Raw genomic sequence first — 18,868 nt, 5'->3', positions numbered from 1 at the left:
GGGGCCGGTTTTTATTTTGAATACAAAAAATACAGATTGTAGAAAATAAAGTGAGTTTAAGTATAAAATGTGTTATAAACAATAAAGAGGAAATCTCTATCTTAATTACAGATTATGCAAACATAGAAGGTTAACACTTTTCCGTGATTTATATGTGACTTATTTTTATTAATTCTCCCATTTAAACATGGCTGCCCCCATAAAATCGTGAAATATTGGGAAACGAAGCAAACAACACATAACAAATATGCTCTGAATAAAGTAAAAATTCGCTCCTATCTAACATTTATAAGATGGCAGGTCGCGGAAGAGGTAGGGGAAAGTCGGTGTCCTTTGATGTTCAGGCACTGGGTTTCGGGAGGGGTGAAGCCCTCCCTGCTGCCATCATGCAGCCACCACCTATATTTCCGGTATGAAATTGACTCTTTTATACTTACGTTAACTGTGGATATTTTGAACGAAAGCTATTTTGATGATATTTGAAAAATTATTAAATAAATCCCGTATTTAAAGGGAGTGTAACGGTCCACTGTAGGCGGCGGATGTGCGTTCATAGTATAACATTCCGTTATAGACAGAAGTACGTTCATAGTATGTATGTTAACCTGGTTGGTAATATGCAAATTAGCCTGGGTTCTGTATGGATTGAGAAATAACTGTTTATTAAGACCTTTCAGTTTCGAGCATGCTTTTCTCTTAAGGGATCTGTTGGTGTTTGTTTGACGTCGCACGTTACAAGCGAGACAAATTGGCCCCTTACTAAGTCCTTACCAAATCGGCTAGTCACAATAATGCACCAGTCAATTGTAACCACGGCCCCCCCAGGGACAGGGAATAGCGGGGACTTTGACTTTCAGTCCAGCCAACCCCGGCTAAAATCCTCGCCCTGCGGGGACGAACAGATGGTAAAATCCACGCCAAATGCCCCCTCACCCCAGGGACCCTAGGTTAGGCCCATTCCCCACTATATTTAAAGCGAAGACAAAACCACCGCATTCACCCGGCACTGCGGGGCCACCTGAAAGGTTAAAACACGGCCCATTTCCCCGGCTATCCCTGGTATACCCCCGGACCTTGGGGGGGGGGGGGGGGGGGGGGTGCGGTTACAATTGACTGGTGCATAATGCACGTATAGGAAGCAATAACAACGTGACGTCGTATTTTACACTTCCCTATTCTGCACAATGCTAATACCACTCCTCACTCCAATGGATATTACTCCTGCAAACATTTATACTTACTGCCGAAAATGGTACCAAAGTAATCATGAATAAATTATCTATCAACTGTAGTACGGGTTTTATCTAATTATGTGAAACAAAATAAAACGAGCAAAAAGTTTCACAAGCATTTTTTGTAATATGTCGTTTTTCTGCAGGGATTGGGACGTTTTGACTGACATTTTATACTTCCGATTTCGGATGTTTGAAGATTTTTTTGATTGTCAATGACTTTACAAGGATACATTGACGTCTCCTGCATCGATGAGTATAACTTTTATGAATTATTATGCCCCCTTTTGAAAAAAGTGGGGTATATTGTTTTGCACATGTCGGTCGGTCTGTCTGTCGGTCGGTCGGAATACCAAATGGTTTCCGATCAATAACTTGAGAACGCTTTGAACGAGGGACCTCATACTTGGTATGTGTATTGGTCATCACCAGCAGATGAACCCTATTGATTTTGAGGTCAGTGGGTCAAAGGTCAAGGTCAGTGTGACCTTTACATGAAAAACGGTTTCCGATCAATAACTTGAGAACGCTTTGACCCAGGAACCTCATACTTGGTAGGTGTATTGGTCATGACCAGCAGATGAACCCTATTGATTTTGAGGTCAGTGGGTCAAAGGTCAAGGTCAGTGTGACCTTAACATGAAAAACGGTTTCCGATCAATAACTTGAGAATGCTTTCACCCAGGGACCTCATACTAGGTAGGCTTATTGGTCATGACCAGCAGATGAACCCTATTGATTTTGAGGTCAGTGGGTCAAAGGTCAAGGTCAGTGTGACTGTAAGCTGAAAAAAGGTTTTCTGATTGTCCATATTTATGCCCCCTTTTGAAAAAAGTGGGGTATATTGTTTTGCACATGTCGGTCGGTCTGTCTGTCGGTCGGTCGGAATACCAAATGGTTTCCGATCAATAACTTGAGAACGCTTTGACCGAGGGACCTCATACTTGGTATGTGTATTGGTCATCACCAGCAGATGAACCCTATTGATTTTGAGGTCAGTGGGTCAAAGGTCAAGGTCAGTGTGACCTTTACATGAAAAACGGTTTCCGATCAATAACTTGAGAACGCTTTGACCCAGGAACCTCATACTTGGTAGGTGTATTGGTCATGACCAGCAGATGAACCCTATTGATTTTGAGGTCAGTGGGTCAAAGGTCAAGGTCAGTGTGACCTTAACATGAAAAACGGTTTCCGATCAATAACTTGAGAACGCTTTCACCCAGGGACCTCATACTAGGTAGGCTTATTGGTCATGACCAGCAGATGAACCCTATTGATTTTGAGGTCAGTGGGTCAAAGGTCAAGGTCAGTGTGACTGTAAGCTGAAAAAAGGTTTTCTGACTGTTTTATTCTTGTGTCTGTATTGCTGTATTGCTTTTATTTTCTTATAATTCATTATTGTACAACGCCATTGAATATGTATTTATATGTAGAAATAGACGTTTAAGCAAATAAACAAGTTTCAAGTTTCAAATTTTGACATTCAGGTTTTTGGTGACCATCTGATGACTCATATGGATTTTGAGGTCAAAGGTCATGGTCATGACACACTCTATCCTCACACTTTGAATGGTCATAATCTTAAAACTGCCTCAACGGCATCCAATGTCAGTAACAAATCAGCTGTCATTTCGGTCCAAGCATATTTCATTCAATTGTCCATATAATCCTGACGACATGGCGCTCAGGGGGGGCATAATGTTTGACAAACATCTCTTGTTATGTAGTGTTTCTGCTTTTATTTTGACAAAAAACAAAACAAGGGATAAAACATGCTGAATTACAGGTCCAAATCGAAAGAGAACAACAATGCATCATCGGTTTTCTGAAAAAACAGTGATACTATCCATTTCATTCAGTAATCTGTCGCATTTTTCCGCAAGAACTATTTATAAACACATCGTTTCTGAGAGTGGCCAAAAAAGGAACAATTTGATGACTCATAAGGCATGCAACCTTAAAAGCCGAGAGTATCCGAATTAATCAGGAAGTAAATTTTATTTACTTTAAATGCCCACCTCTGTAAATAGAAATTTATTTTGAGTAAACATTGAGGTAGGTTGTGCATATCATTGTTTTTATTATACGCCCGTCTTACCATGGCTGTATTATTGGAACACCCATGGCAGGCGGGCGGGCGGCGGGCGGGCGGGCGGCTCCACAATGTTGTCCGCTCTCTAACTTGAACATTTCTCATCCAATTTCCACCAAACTTCATGAAAGTGTTTGTTGATGAACTATCTAGGTCAAGTTCGATAACCAGCCAAATCGCTCTAGGCACTCCAGAGTTATGGCCCCCTGAATTTGTCAAAATTGGGCGGGCGGCGGGCGGGCGGCTCCACAATGTTGTCCGCTCTCTAACTTGAACATTTCTCATCCAATTTCCACCAAACTTCATGAAAGTGTTTGTTGGTGATATATCTAGGTCAAGTTCGATAACCAGCCAAATCGCTTTAGGCACTCCAGAGTTATGGCCCCCTGAATTTGTCAAAATTGGCCATTTTAGCTTTGTCCGCTCTCTAACTTGATCATTTCTCATCCAATTTCCACCAAACGTCATGAAAGTGTTTGTTGGTGAAATATCTCGGTCAAGTTCAATAACCAGCCAAATCACTTTAGGCACTCCAGAGTTATGGCCCCCTGAATTTGTCAAAATTGTCCATTTTAGCTTTGTCCGCTCTCTAACTTGAACATTTCTCATCCAATTTCCACCAAACTTCATGAAAGTGTTTGTTGGTGAAATATCTAGGTCAAGTTCGATAACCAGCCTAATCGCTTTAGGCACTCCAGAGTTATGGCCCCCTGAATTTATCAAAATTGGCCATTTTAGCTTTGTCTACTCTCAAACTTGAACAGTTTTTATCCGAATTTCACAAAACTTGCTACTATAAATGTTTGTTGGTATATATTCTTGGCAAAGTTCTATAACCAGCCAGGCTCTTCAGGATTATGGCCCTTGAATTGGTCAAAATTTGCCATTTTTGCTTTGTCCACTGTCTAATTTGAACAGTTATCATCTGATCTTCACCAAACTTGCTGAAAATATTTGTTGGTAAAATAAATCGGTCAAGTATGATAATCAGCCAAATGCCCCGAAGCACTTCAGGATTACTGCCCTTGCCATTTAAGCTTTGTCTACTCTCTAACTTGAACAATTCTCATCTGACTTTCACCAAACTTGCTGAAAATGTTTGTAGCTATTTTAGCACCTTTTGACTCGAAACCCTCGAATTAAAATAAAAAATTTCTACTGTTAATGCCATACGAGGGTTGTCCGGAAAGTTTTGAGACTGTGTCTATATTTCAAAATGTTTTTTATATAAATCAACAAACATTAAACAGCTGTGTATATAGACTATTCACGAGTTTCCTTTTGAAAAATAAATAATCTCAAATTAAGGAAGGAAATGGTTGTCAAGACAACCCATCTAGCGCTTCACGGAGCACTTTGAAATTGACGTTTTCTGAAAATTGTTCACAATTCATATATACTACTCCGTCTGAATAATAGACGCCAAACGTCTCGTCAAAACATATGACGACAGTATGACGTCAGCTGCATTACTAAGCAAATTATTGACGCAATCTAACAGTAGACATGGTTGTAACGATCAGCGGAAGTAGAGAGGTATTTCGAAGATGTCGGAAAAAACCCAACGTTAACGTCACGCACGGAGCAGCGCGCTATGATCAAACACTGTGTTCGCAGCGGAATAACTCCTACAAATACATTTACGTTTCTAACACGGGATAAATCAAAGCCAGCATGTTCAAGGGCTTTGGTATTTCGCTGGTATGGACGTTTCAGTGACGAGCATGGAAATGTGTGCGATTAGAAGCGGAGCGGCAGACAGTCAGTCGTGAGTGAAATTGACGTAAATTCAGTGCAGGACATGTTACAAGGAGACTGGCGGAGGACAGAGAGGGAAATTGACAAATCCGTTCAGCTAAAAAGAACAGTTGTTCATAATATCATAAAAGGGTGGTACGGAGAGATATTCAAGCAATGAGTTGATTTTCGCCGTAAGTGTGTACGTGCAGAAGGAGCGTATTTTGAAAAACTGTAAATGACGTGATACAATGAGACAACGAAGTGCTCCGTGGCTTGTAACCTGTACTTTTTGTAATGTTTGTTGTATACGTTCACTTCGTAGTATATTGTTGAAACTTTCAGGATTTGTTTATATGAGATACGATTGACAGCTGATAAAATTTTAATTGCATCCTATTAGTGGTAAAAATTTTATGAATGCAGTCTCAAAACTTTCCGGACAACCCTCGTATTGTGCCAAATCATTTGCTTCTTGAAAAGCTTGCTTCTCAAAGGGCCAATGTGACAGTAAGTTGTCTTAGAATCCAAGAAATTATTGATGGGCGTATTTTGTGAGTGTCACTCTTGTTTTATATTTAGAATGCTATTTATTAGGGGTTGCCAATTCTTTTGCAAGACAATTGGTCAAATGTTTTATAATTTAAATAAATAAGACTTTTGCAATTGTTTTTATTTTGGATAGTGTGATTGGTTTTAATGAAATCAACAGACCGGGTTCTTAAGGGATCTGGTCACTTTCGGTTTTAAAACAAGAAAATAAACTAATGGAGAATTGGCGGTTATTTTTTATTAAAGCCATTCTAAATTATTAATTAAAAATATGTCAAGATAAAATTTGTTATTGTTTATGCGCATGTTTCTGCCAATGACATTGCCCGACAAATTAATATTTAATAAGCTTGACAACCAAAAATCAATTTATCAAATTACAACGCCAAGTTTCCATTTAGTGTTTTATTGGTTAATAAGAAAAATGCAGGCTGGCTTATATACAGTATAGGCATTTCACAATTGAAACTAAGAAAGTAAGCATTTTTTAATATTCTAAACAGTGAATTGGATGCCTACCAATTTTAATTGTTTATAGATCATACATACTCACTAAGTAACTTATACTTAAATAATGATGGGAAAGTTTCAAATTTCAACATATTAATGTTTTAATGTGAAAATTTCAGGATTTTTTTATGTTCTGTATAGTCACTTGGATTATAAAATCACTCTCTGTAAAAAATATTCAACTTTTCAAACATTATTAGTCTTCAAATTTATTATGTCTCCCCCTCTCTGGGGGAGACATATTGTTTTTGCCCTGTCCGTCAGTCCGGTAGTCCGTCCGTACGTCACACTTCGTTTCCGATCGATAACTGGAAAACCGCATGACCTAGGATCACCAAACTTGGTAGGGAGGTTGGTCGTGAGGTGTAGAGGATCCCTATTGTTTTTGGGGTCACTAGGTCAAAGGTCAAGGTCGCGGCGACCCCCAATATAAAAAACATTTCTGCTCAAAATCTTGAGAACGGTTTGACCAAGGTTCACCAAACTTGGTAGGGAGGTTGGTCATGAGGTGTAGAAGATCCCTATTGTTTTGGGGTCACTAGGTCAAGGTCGCGGCGACCCCCAATGTAAAAAACATTATCTTGAGAACTCTTAGACCCAGGAACTTCATACTTGGTATGCTAGTTGGTCATGACTAGTTGATGACCCCTATTGAATTTGGGGTCACTAGGTCAAAGATCAGGGTCAACGTGACCTTGAGGTGAAGAAACGGTTTCCACTCAATAACTAAAGATCCTTTGGGTCCAGGAACTTCATACTTGGTATGCTAGTTGTTCATGACTATTAGATGACTCCTATTGATTTTGAGATCAAAAGGTCAAAGGTCAAGGTTACCTTCAGGTAAAAAATGTTATGTTGGCAGTGACCTTAAGCTTAAAAATGGTTTCTGCTCAATAACTAAAGAAAGCTTGTACCCAGGAACTTCATAGTTGTTCATGACTAGTAGATGACTCCTATTGATTTTGAGATCAGTAGGTCAATGGTCAAGGTCACCGTGACCTTGAGGTGAAGAAACTGTTTCCGCTCAATAACTAGAGAACGCTTGCAACCAGGAATTTCATACTTGGTATGCTAGTTGGTCATGACTAGAAGATGACCCATATTGATTTTGAGATCACTAGGTCAAAGGTCAAGGTTGCCATGACCTTGAAGTGAAGAAAAAGTTTCCGCTCAATAACTAAAGATCCTTTGGTTTCAGGAACTTCATACTTGGTAAGCTAGTTGTTCATGACTAGAAGATGACCCCTATTGATTTTCAGATCAAAAGGTCAAAGGTCAAGGTTACCTTCAGGTAAAAAATGATACGTTGGCGGTGACCTTAAGCTTAAAAATGGTTTCTGCTCAATAACTTAAGAACGCTTGTACCCAGGAACTTCATTCTTGGTACGCTAGTCGGTCATGACTAGTAGATGACCCCTATTGATTTTGAGATCAGTAGGTCAAAGGTCAAGGTTGCCATGACCTTGAGTTGAAGAAATGGTTACCGCTCAGTAACTAAAGAACACTTGCACCCAAGAACTTAATACTTGGTATGCAAGTTGGTTATGTAGATGATCCCTATTGATGTTGTGATCAGTAGGTAAAAGGTCATGGTCACGATGACTGTGAGCTGAAAAATGGTTTCCGATCAATAATTGAATAACGCTTGCGCCCAGGAACTTCATACAATGCAAACTTCGTTTACATTTTCCATGATTAATCAACAACACTTTCTTCTCTTCACTATTTAATATAATCGAATAAACCAAACTTCACTGTTGGTTTGTCTCCAGTCCAAAGTTACAAATTTCATGTCCATCATTTATTTTTTCTCAGCTACGACCACACAATAGGGGAGACAAGCGCTTTTTCAAAAAAGCAATCTCTAGTTGGAATACCTGTTATGATAGGATTTCAATTGCTGTCATTAATTTTCAACTCAATGTTGTGATTATTCATTTAAAATGATTTTAAACTTCACTTTCCATAAATGGCTGTCCTTACTTTTTGACTAAATATTATGAGTATTTTTACACATTAGTAAGTCTGCCAATTCCTGGATGGTCAGTTTTGTCATTTATTGGTCTTTTTTCCCTTTCAGTGAGATATGAAGCCATAGAATACATTCATGCCACTCAAATTCAGCCACTCAGAATGGTGGAAAGGATTGCAGAACTGAGGTAACTTAGAACTATGATGCATATTTACCAGAGAATATCTCATGAACATGCCATTTGCTTAATTTTCTTTGGAATTATACCTTTTTGTAAGTTATTGAGAACTCTTTATAAACTGTGACATTTTGTATGATGACACATTTTATTATTTGTAAAATAAATGCTTTTGACATTTTTCTAAGCTGTGAAGTTGAATTGATTCTTAAATTGATTCTGATAAATACCAAACTGTGTATAGACATCAAACCTCATTACATATAATTTTTTATATACATAGTTGTCCCTCTCTGAATAATACATAATTATCTTTAATATGTTTCTTTTTACTTTCAGTTTCACTCTCACCTGACTGATGCAGATTAAGTAACCTAATTGTATGTACTTTTTTGTCAGATTGTATTTTTTTGCTCTGTAAATTATATAATGTAGACCTTTTTGAGGAATAATTTGGAAAGGAAAAATAAATTATTATAAAGAAAAAAGTTATTTGCTATGTACAAAAAGTGGACAATAATGTTGAACAGTATTAAGTTTTAAATAAGAAATTCCTTACTTCTCTCTGTATTTATGTCAACTTTATTAAGATAATATCTGGTAATGTAATGTATTCCCTTAATGAATTGTGATAAAACCTTTTTAAACTGTATGTATACATCTGTATATGTATGTTGCCATATAAACTGAATGCATGTAGTTTATTTTGTGTACATGTGTATTGAAATCAACACATTCCTTTGTTATATTTTCAGGCTCATGATGGTTTCTGAGAAAAAATCAGCTTGGTGTAATTTGACAGTATTTGACTTTGGTTCTATCATGCAACAGTCATACCATGAAGTGTCTCACAGATTCTCTCTCAATTCCTGCAATATCCAAGATTACAGTGTAGTGCAAAGAGGATTAATTTTCTTGCAATAAGAAGTATCTGCACTTCCATATACCCTGGTACAGCATGAACAGTTCCTTCATTTTTTGAGTGATTATTGAGTGAAAATGTTTCCATATAAAATGTTGTCTTTTTATGTGTAAAACTTCACATGTAATGATTGGTTACAAATACATGCATGGACATTTTGATTCCAAATCTATGCACATTTTGAATCCAATAATTAACCACAAAAGAATTTTAAATTTGGTTTGAAACAGAAATATTGTCATTTTGTTTGTTTCTAAAATGTAAGTGGTATTATTCGTGTTTATAGTTTCCATGTCAATTTAAAAATAAGTCAGTTCTTTTAAAGTTGCACTCTTACTCCCACATTAGATTTACCACAATTAATACTATTGTTTTATTATTCCAAAAAGGATGAATAAATGTCGAAAACAATGGTTCTAATGAAGAATACCTATTTTAACTTGAAGGAAATGTTCATAAAACACAGTATTTCTACCATTTAAGATCATAGTAGATCACAGTAAATATTTAAGCATTCACCAATCATTTAATATTTTTGCGTTTTCAGCTATTAAATACACAGTTACAATCTTGTTATTAGTACTAAATATTTTCCATAAGTGAATTATTAAGTAAGTAGATAAAGTGTTAACAGTCAAAGTATAGGTTTGTTATACATGTGTATGCATTGATATTGAATAAGTGTGTCAATTTAAACAGTTGCCATGGTAACAAGAGTCTAGTTTTCTTAGGAAATTGTAATTATTTTCAATGAGATACTTTTTTAGCATGTCCGCTTCAGTCAGTGAAATATTTCTGTTATTTTTTATTCATTTGGTCATACTTTGTATACAATTACAATTATAATTTAACCATAAAAAATTGCTGACAATCTCATACTTATATTAAAATATTTAGAATTGCTAGATGGGTTAAAGTTCACCTTTTTTACAATTGTCAGGCAAATCAATGCAAGATATACATAATTCTTTTAAACAAGAAGCGGTTTCTTAGCATTTTTATTGAATGGTTACCATGGCAACTAATTTTTTGTTTGCCTTTCATCTTCAAATTTATTATACTATTAATTGTAAAATGCAACAGTCAAGCTGTGAATGGAAGAATGTAAATGTTCTTTGACTTTTACCTTATTGCTAGCTGATTCTTCAAAATATATGGCATTTTTTAAAATTTCTTAAGACATTTTTTCATCATTTTTTTATCGTGAAATAAATTGCTTAAAACATTGTGTAAGCTCTGATATTTAGGAATGTGTATTAAATTGATAGAAAATAAACAAAATGTGTTGTTTTACATTATTTATTATGCCCCCTTTTGAAAAAAGTGGGGTATATTGTTTTGCACATGTCGGTCGGTCGGTCGGTCGGTCTGTCTGTCTGTCGGTCGGTCGGAATACCAAATGGTTTCCGATCAATAACTTGAGAACGCTTTGACCGAGGGACCTCATACTTGGTATGTGTATTGGTCATCACCAGCAGATGAACCCTATTGATTTTGAGGTCAGTGGGTCAAAGGTCAAGGTCAGTGTGACCTTTACATGAAAAACGGTTTCCGATCAATAACTTGAGAACGCTTTGACCCAGGAACCTCATACTTGGTAGGTGTATTGGTCATGACCAGCAGATGAACCCTATTGATTTTGAGGTCAGTGGGTCAAAGGTCAAGGTCAGTGTGACCTTAACATGAAAAACGGTTTCCGATCAATAACTTGAGAACGCTTTGACCCAGGGACCTCATACTAGGTAGGCTTATTGGTCATGACCAGCAGATGAACCCTATTGATTTTGAGGTCAGTGGGTCAAAGGTCAAGGTCAGTGTGACTGTAAGCTGAAAAAAGGTTTTCTGATTGTCCATATTTTATTTAAGTGTCCAAATCCTACTAACAATTTGGCTCCCAAGGGGGCATAAATGTTTCACTAACATCTCTTGTTCCATTTAAATTCGGAAGTTTTGAATTTGACCTATTTTGGCAGAAAAATTGATAAAAATGTAAAATTAAAAGGGCCATAATTCTATCAAAAATGTGCATATTTGAGTTTGTAATGACGTAACCTTTAAAATGATATATCACTTTACTATACCGCATGAAATTAATTTTTTACGTTGTTATTGCTAGTATAGGGAACTTTTTTCCAACATTTGGAATTTCTTTTATTCCTTAAACGCCACAAGACAACTGATTCATACCAATGTAAAATATATTCTTCAATTGTAACCTCACAATATTGAACACAGCACTTTAAATAAAAGCACAAAAGTTGCACATAAATTATTTTTAGCCAATTCCTTTTCATCATTACACTTTCAGTGTTTCATGAATCACAAGTTCAGATCGATCTGTCAACAAATCATCGCAATTCTTAAACTATCTAGCAGGTGCCAGTTATCTTTCTGCTCAATATACTTAGCGCTGAGAACTGTAATTCTTGACTAAGAAAACAACAAGTTGGATATATGCCAAAACAAAAATAAAAGACTCTGGGGCCACTGTTTATATGGACTACAAATCAGCCTACTATTAAATCGGCTCTTGAGACATTTCGGCCCTGCCATTTCAGCCCCTCTTTGAACATATTTTTAATCCCCCGCCACAGAGTGGGGAGGGGATTTTAGGAATGCACTTCGTCCATCTGTCAGTCTGTTTTACTGTAGATCTGTCTGGCTGTCCGTAACATTTCTTGTCCGGGCTATAACTTACTTATGCATTGATGACTTACCATATTACTTGGTACAAATAATGTCCTCATTGAGATGATGTGCACAGACCTTGACCCGGGTCCATACCTCAAAGGTCAAGGTCACACGAGACATTTAAAGGTCAGAGTACACACATGCTCGTGTCCACACTATAACTTACTTATGCTTTGATGGATTACCATATTACTTGTTACAAATGTTGTCCTCATTGAGACGATGTGCAGTGACCTTGACCCAGGTCCATACTTCAAAGGTCAAGGTAACACGAGACATTTAAAGGTCAGAGAACACATGCTTGTATCCACGCTTTAACTTACTTATAATGCATTGATGGATTACCATATTACTTGGTACAAATGTTGTCCTCATTGAGCAATGTGCAGTGACCTTGACCCGGGTCCATACCTCAAAGGTCAAGGTCACACGAGACATTTAAAGGTCAGAGTACACATGCTCGTGTCCGCGCTCTAACTTACTTAAATGCATTGATGGATTACCATATAACTGTATCGAAAATACTTGCTATTTTGTGGATGATATAAATCAAGGACTCATTTTTCTTCTTTTTTTTAGCCAAAATAACCTTGACATCTTACCTACACTACACACACTATGAGTAACTTTAACAAATATCCTTTTATAATATGTTCATATATCCAAGAATATTTCAACGTACCAGTCAGGTTGCTAGAAAAACAAAATATAGACTAAAAACAACGGCGTGGGATATAGCCGTCTTTTGGACTGCCTTGTTCACACTTACAACACCCAAAGTTTGCCTAGCAAGGGATGCTTTGATTGAAGACAATTTTTCCTTTATTGATATATTTCTATTTAACAGTTTTAACAAAATACATATGTATATTGTTTAACATATTTAATTAAAGAAAGAAGAGCCGAAACATCTCTGTATTCAGGGGCCAAATTGTCTACAGGATAGGGCCAGTATGGTAAGGGGCCAAAAATTGTAACTGTTTCAGCCGGGGATCGATTTTAGTAAGGGGCCGATTTATCTGGTAGTCTATTGAATGAGATCAATCATGTGTTATGGTACAGATTGAAAAATCTGACCCACATGCATCCAAGTCAAATTTTCTCATGAGCATTGGAAACAAATGAAACTTAATTTTTAGTCAAAGTTTCATCCTGGACCATAATCACCCATATTGTGTTTCAATCTTGTCTGTATGGGCTCCGAGTCTGGACCTGGTCATTGGGGATGGGCTAACATTATACAAGATGACATTATTGTCTGTTTACCTTAGTTAGAACTGATTAAAGTAAGAACCAAACCTAGGCTACCTTAAATTAATGATAAGTCTTAGCAATAACATTCTATAATAGAAGTTGAATCAGGCAGATATTATAATACTCCCTATGAAAATAGAATTTGTAAAATATGTCAATTAGAGGTTGAGACTGAGTACCATTTCATAATGAAATGCACTACTTTTAATGATCTGAGGATCAAATATCTCCCCAGCAAGTATTACAATAATCCGAACATGCATAAATTTCATCTCTTACTGAACACAACAACAGATAGCACTGTTAATAACTTAGCAATGTTTATCTTCTATGCCTTAAAACTGCGGGAAGAATTTGTGAATAATAATTTACCACAACAGTGTTGAAAAACACCATACTGATATATATTTATTCATAACTATATATAAGGTTGTTCTACTTTGTACATGGTATTATATGCACATTTATCACTACATATATTATATGCCAAATAATTTTCACATGTAACTTGTGTTCACCATTCACCTGTAATTGTCTCATTTGTGTTTGTTTGTACATAATGATTGTTTTGGGCCGGTGGCCTTTATCAAATAAATGATTTGAATTTGAATAACATTCTTTTAAAATTTCACTGGAATGATGCCATATCCATAAATTGAAAATTATATAATTGAATCTGTATTATACAATATATTTGACCAAATGGGCTAATGATACTTCTCTTTTTTTCTCAATTTTCTAATGTTTAAGAAATACCGTAACAAGAATTGGGGATTTATCTGGCATTCATATATTTATATACATTTAGTGTTAGTTTGTAGCGTCACAGACATTGAATTGTAAATGTGTTTCAGAACCAGGAATTTAAACCAGTTCCGCTGGTTGAAGATGAGGATATGCAGTACATAGTGGCTCTAAAGCAGGAGTTTGTTGGCTCTCTCAGGAAGTCCAAGTACTTCCTGACCCTTGGTGAAAAGAAGAAGGACATTGAACGATACACTGACAAGTACCAGCTCAACCAACAGGACTCTGGAGAGACTTTCACTCCAGGTATGTGTGTGTCTTTGTTAAGAGCATTTTTGAATAGGGATGTAGGGTTTGCAAATATTGGTGTCATGTTTAATACTTGTAGTGTCTGTGTATAAACTTGTTTGAACAAATGTCACAGTCTTGTTTTCAGCATCAGGGTTTCTAAGAGTTGGTCCAATATTTGATATAATTTTGATCCAATATATGACTTAGTCAGTGGAAATCTTACACAAACCAGGGCTGGACAAATTGCCGGTCTGAACTGATAATGATCAAGCCAGACCAATTTCAGTAACAGAAAAACACATGTAGTTAAAAAACAGATTAGTCAGTGAAAAATGAAATTGTAATTAACAAATATTGTTTGCCATTCCACATCCCCAAATAGTCAGGAGACATGCTTGAGGGCAATTCTGGCAATAACTTTGCTGTTTTAATTGACTTAGCTGTTTTATTACATCAAAGAGAAGGCCACTTTGCTGTTCTTTTCTTAAGTAAACAATTATCACACTTTTGCTACGAAGAGCCATAATCATTAAAGGATGTCATTGTTACTCTGTGAAAGCCATAAAATTCCGAAAAAAATAATAAAGTCATGCCTATGATATCAACAGCAACTACTTATGGCTTTAATAATTGTCGAATGAAAAATAGACATTGATTGGCATGTAAACATTATGTTATTCAGACTGGAACAGGTTCCCAGCTGAGCTCAAGGTCAGAGAAAGAAAGGTGAAGAAGCTGAGGACTTCAGCTGTACCAAACATTCCACAAAGGAAGAAAGAAAGTGTGAAAGTGAAGGAGGAAGATATTGCTAAAGCTCTAGAAGTAAGACCCTTGTTCAAACAATAAAATGAAAACCAATTTATCCAAAATAATTTATGTGTACATCTTTGATAAATACTTTCTTCTGCTAAAAATATACTTTTACATTTTTAATAATTTTCAACGCATTGAAAAGGTTTTAATTTTGATTTCAAAATGACTGCGTAGGTGTTAATGTAGGTAATGTAAACTTCTATGGTGTTGTAGAACCTTGAAAAGGATGAGGCACAGGTTGATGAGGCAGAGGAGGGTGGGGAAGCAGAGGAGAAGAAGAAGGAAGGAGAAGATGATGAGGATGAGGCAAACCTGGAGGACGAACTGGAGTATGATGAAGATGACCTGGAGGAGGTAATATGTAGAGATTTAGAGTAGGATGGAGATGCATGAGGAACATAACTAGGGCTAACTTGAAACAGTAGTTTGGGGAATGGAGAAAGGAGGTATGTAGCAAGGAATACATGCACCTTGAAACAAGAATATGTAATAGGGATTTACTTTTAAAGGAAAAAGAGGTATAGCATTGAAGCAAGGATTCATATTAGTTATAGTTCTACAGATTGTGAGCCATAATAAAATTATCATGTCCGCAATGTCTGTACTTGTATATTGGTATCCAAGGGGCATGATCATGAGGATTTCGGAGTTATGATCTGCTTGTTGTTTGCAACTTTTTTTTCTCAATAAAGAACATCGGTCAAGCACCACAACTAGTGTTAATAAAAGAGTTGGGTGAAACTTGTACAAGTATATGGAATCACCTGTGACATGGAAAAGATGTGGCCAGGGGAATCCAGCATCCATTAAATAATGACAAAAAAAATGGTACTGTTATGTGACACAAAATATCACCAGTAAGGCTTATGTAGCAAAACATTCTAAGTTCAGAAGGTTGCTATGACCATGACCTCAAATGTAGGGACATGGCTCTTGAAGACAACATGTTCTCATACTATATATATATGGTTGTCATTTCTGCCAAATAATTTTAAAAACAAATTTAAATGACAAAGATATGGACCGTACACAAACTATTATCAAAAGGTTTATATATCAAAACATACTAAGTTCAGAAGGTTGCTTTGACCTTGACCGTAGGGACACAGGTCTTGTGCGTGAGACGTTCTTATGCTTTTGTGGTCACGTCTGCCAAATAATTTTTAATCCAACCATGAAAAAGATATGGACCGACACAAAATATTATCAGTAAGGCTCATACAGCAAAACATACTAAAAGCTGATAGTTCAGAAGGTTGATGTGACTTTGACCTTGAAGGCAGGGACTTGGGTCTTGAGGGCGACTCATCCACATGCTATGGTGGTCTCTTCTGCTGAATCAAACAATCCATCATTTGTTGAGTGGGGTATAAACAATAGCCAAACCTGAGGGAACATGCTTTGACAACTGTAATGGTCTGCTGTAGGCATGTTCTTGGTTGGTAATGTAACGGTCCGCTGTAGGCGGCGGATGTGTGTTCATAGTATAACATTCCGATATAGAAGGACTGGTACGTTCATAGTACGTATGTTTACTTGGTTGGTAATATGCAAATAAGCAAAATTTATGCAAAAAGTTTAAACATAAACCCGGTTTTGTGGCACTGGGCAAACGCCAAAGACATAGAACACAAAATCACAAACAAGAAACATAGAAGAACAGCACAAAACTCCACAAAAAGCACAGTGCATACATACTATATATATAAAAAAATAGGTATGTTTGTCAAGAATTGTTAGGTACCGACTTGGTTAGGTTCTGTGTGGATTGAGAATTTACTGTTTATGCAGACCAGCGGATCCCTTCAGGGTTGAGCATGCTTTTCTCTGAAGGGATCTGTTGGTGTTTGTTGGTCTCGCATGTTACACAACTATGTGTCATATTAATCTATCTGATGAATGAAAAGTCTATAATGATGAAGTGTCCATTGTATATGCTAATGCTTGTGTTGCAGGAGACAGACTATGCGGTCAGTTACTTTGACAATGGTGAAGGTTATGGAGATGATGATGGTGATGATGATGAGGGACCTGTCTATTGAATGGCATCTTCCGGTAAACAGAGACCAGTCTACTGTGCAAGCTGTATTGTTAACTTGTGCTTTACTTATATGTCAGATTGGATGAAACTATTGATGCAGTGGTCACTGATGTAAAAGCAAAAAGGTTGTGGTGTTGTTTTGAAGCAGGTTTTGTGATAAGCTGTTTCTCATGTGAGCATAAGAATATGACCTGGTGGTCAGTCATGGTCAAGTGATGATAGAAACCCAGTGCTGTCATACATAGAATGTCATAATTCCATGCATCTTCCAGCAGTTACAAGTAGCTGTTCTCAAGTAGACAATATATATAATGAATTCATATACATGTTCAAATATTCAAATAAGCTAATCAAGACATAGACCATGTTGTCTTCCTATGCCTGGTGACCCCATATTATTTTGGTGGCATTTTAAAGGGCATTTCTTACTGTTGACAAATATATAAAATGACCCAAAAAGCATTATAAAGTTTTAATTGCAGTCAATAATTTTGTTCTTTTTTCCAATTGAAATTGGGTGTGAAAGGACCTATTTTGCAATATGTTAAGGTCAAAAAAGCTTGTTTGTAATGTATGTCTCATTTTTTTCACATATTCTCATTACACCTTTTCTGATGGTTCCAAAATGATATGTGTCACCAAGTATTCTTAATTTATATGATTGTACATGATTGTACCTTGAAGTCTGGTGAGTAAACTTTAAAGAACCTATCTCTAGGTTACAATCAGAGGTCAATTATGTACATCTGTTCAGTTTGTTATGTTTCTTGGCTGTTACTTAGTCTTTGAAGGATTTTGAAATAACTCGATATAAAATGAGCCGCAACGCATGATTTTGGGCCTTCTTGGGACATAAATTTGCTATAGTAATGTTTTAAGGTATTTGAATTAAATGATATCACTTAAATTAAGTAAGATAAGTGTTTACAAGTGAGACCATGTATTGCGCATTTTGAATACTAAGTTTGACTTCATTCACATAACTAGTTACAAAATTAACGTATCAATATTACAACTAGCTTATAATTTAAATGATTTTCGTAACATAAATTAAGATAATCATGATGAATCATTTTTGTATTTTTAATACATTTGGCCAATTCAAAAACAGACTATTAATGCAGTCAAAATATGTCGGGACTAATTTGTAATAATTATGTCCGAAGGCCCAAATTCGCGCGATGCGGCTCAAATAATGTTCACACTACATGTATATATATTTATTTATAATCAATATGTCTTGTAAAAAGGCATGTAACAAGTTCAAGTGTCAAGGTAACAGTTCTTTCAAGAATGTAAGTTCGGACTTAGACAGAAGTAGGATTGCAATAGATTGATCATTTTGCATGCACTATCTCGACTCCTGGCTAAAAGTTGATTTATACAGTACGTGCACAGACGATCATTTTAAGAATAAAAAATATTTAATGACAGTTCTTGAAAATGAAATTAAAAATATTACTTTATGTAAAAGGTTGTCATTTCTATATAAAGGTATGCAAGTAATGAAATGTGATTGTTGCATGATAAAACAAGTACATGTGAACTTGTTATTTATATTGTTCTTAGCATGAGGAAATGCTATCCATATAAATGTATAACTGTTGCAGCTATACCTGCAGTCATTATTGTTACCGTAGAAACATGTTATATTAAAAGTGCACCATTTGTTAAAATGTTACTGCTGTTATTGATTGATTACAAAAATAAAATAAGAAATAAACGTATTCATATAGTTAATATTTTTATTGTTACATAATATTAATAATATTGCACATCTATCTTCCTTTCTCTCAAACCATCATTCTTTAAAATGTTTCCAAAGGCTATATATTTCAA

General features: G+C 36.1%; 1 protein-coding gene across 1 annotated transcript; it reads left to right on the top strand.

Annotated features, from left to right (window-relative positions):
- The first annotated feature begins 108 nt into the window (after positions 1-108).
- Positions 109-18,713, top strand: LOC128229087 (DNA-directed RNA polymerase III subunit RPC7-like). Its single transcript, XM_052940749.1, has 5 exons — positions 109-410; positions 13,995-14,190; positions 14,858-14,997; positions 15,202-15,342; positions 16,944-18,713. Exons 1-5 carry the CDS (start codon positions 294-296, stop codon positions 17,028-17,030), a joined length of 681 nt encoding a protein of 226 aa, XP_052796709.1. The 5' UTR covers positions 109-293; the 3' UTR covers positions 17,031-18,713.
- Positions 18,714-18,868: the final 155 nt, after the last annotated feature.

The sequence above is a fragment of the Mya arenaria genome, chromosome 3, assembly GCF_026914265.1.
Source record: "Mya arenaria isolate MELC-2E11 chromosome 3, ASM2691426v1".
Lineage (NCBI taxonomy): Eukaryota > Metazoa > Mollusca > Bivalvia > Myida > Myidae > Mya > Mya arenaria.
This window is presented reverse-complemented; position numbering and strand designations above follow the sequence as displayed.

Excerpts from the sequence above, each read along its gene's own strand:
- LOC128229087 (XM_052940749.1), top strand. The coding sequence starts at position 294 with ATGGCAGGTCGCGGAAGAGGTAGGGGAAAGTCGGTGTCCTTTGATGTT. Across the intron at positions 411-13,994 it reads AGCCACCACCTATATTTCCG|AACCAGGAATTTAAACCAGT; the intron begins GTATGAAATTGA and ends AATGTGTTTCAG. Across the intron at positions 14,191-14,857 it reads TGGAGAGACTTTCACTCCAG|ACTGGAACAGGTTCCCAGCT; the intron begins GTATGTGTGTGT and ends TATGTTATTCAG.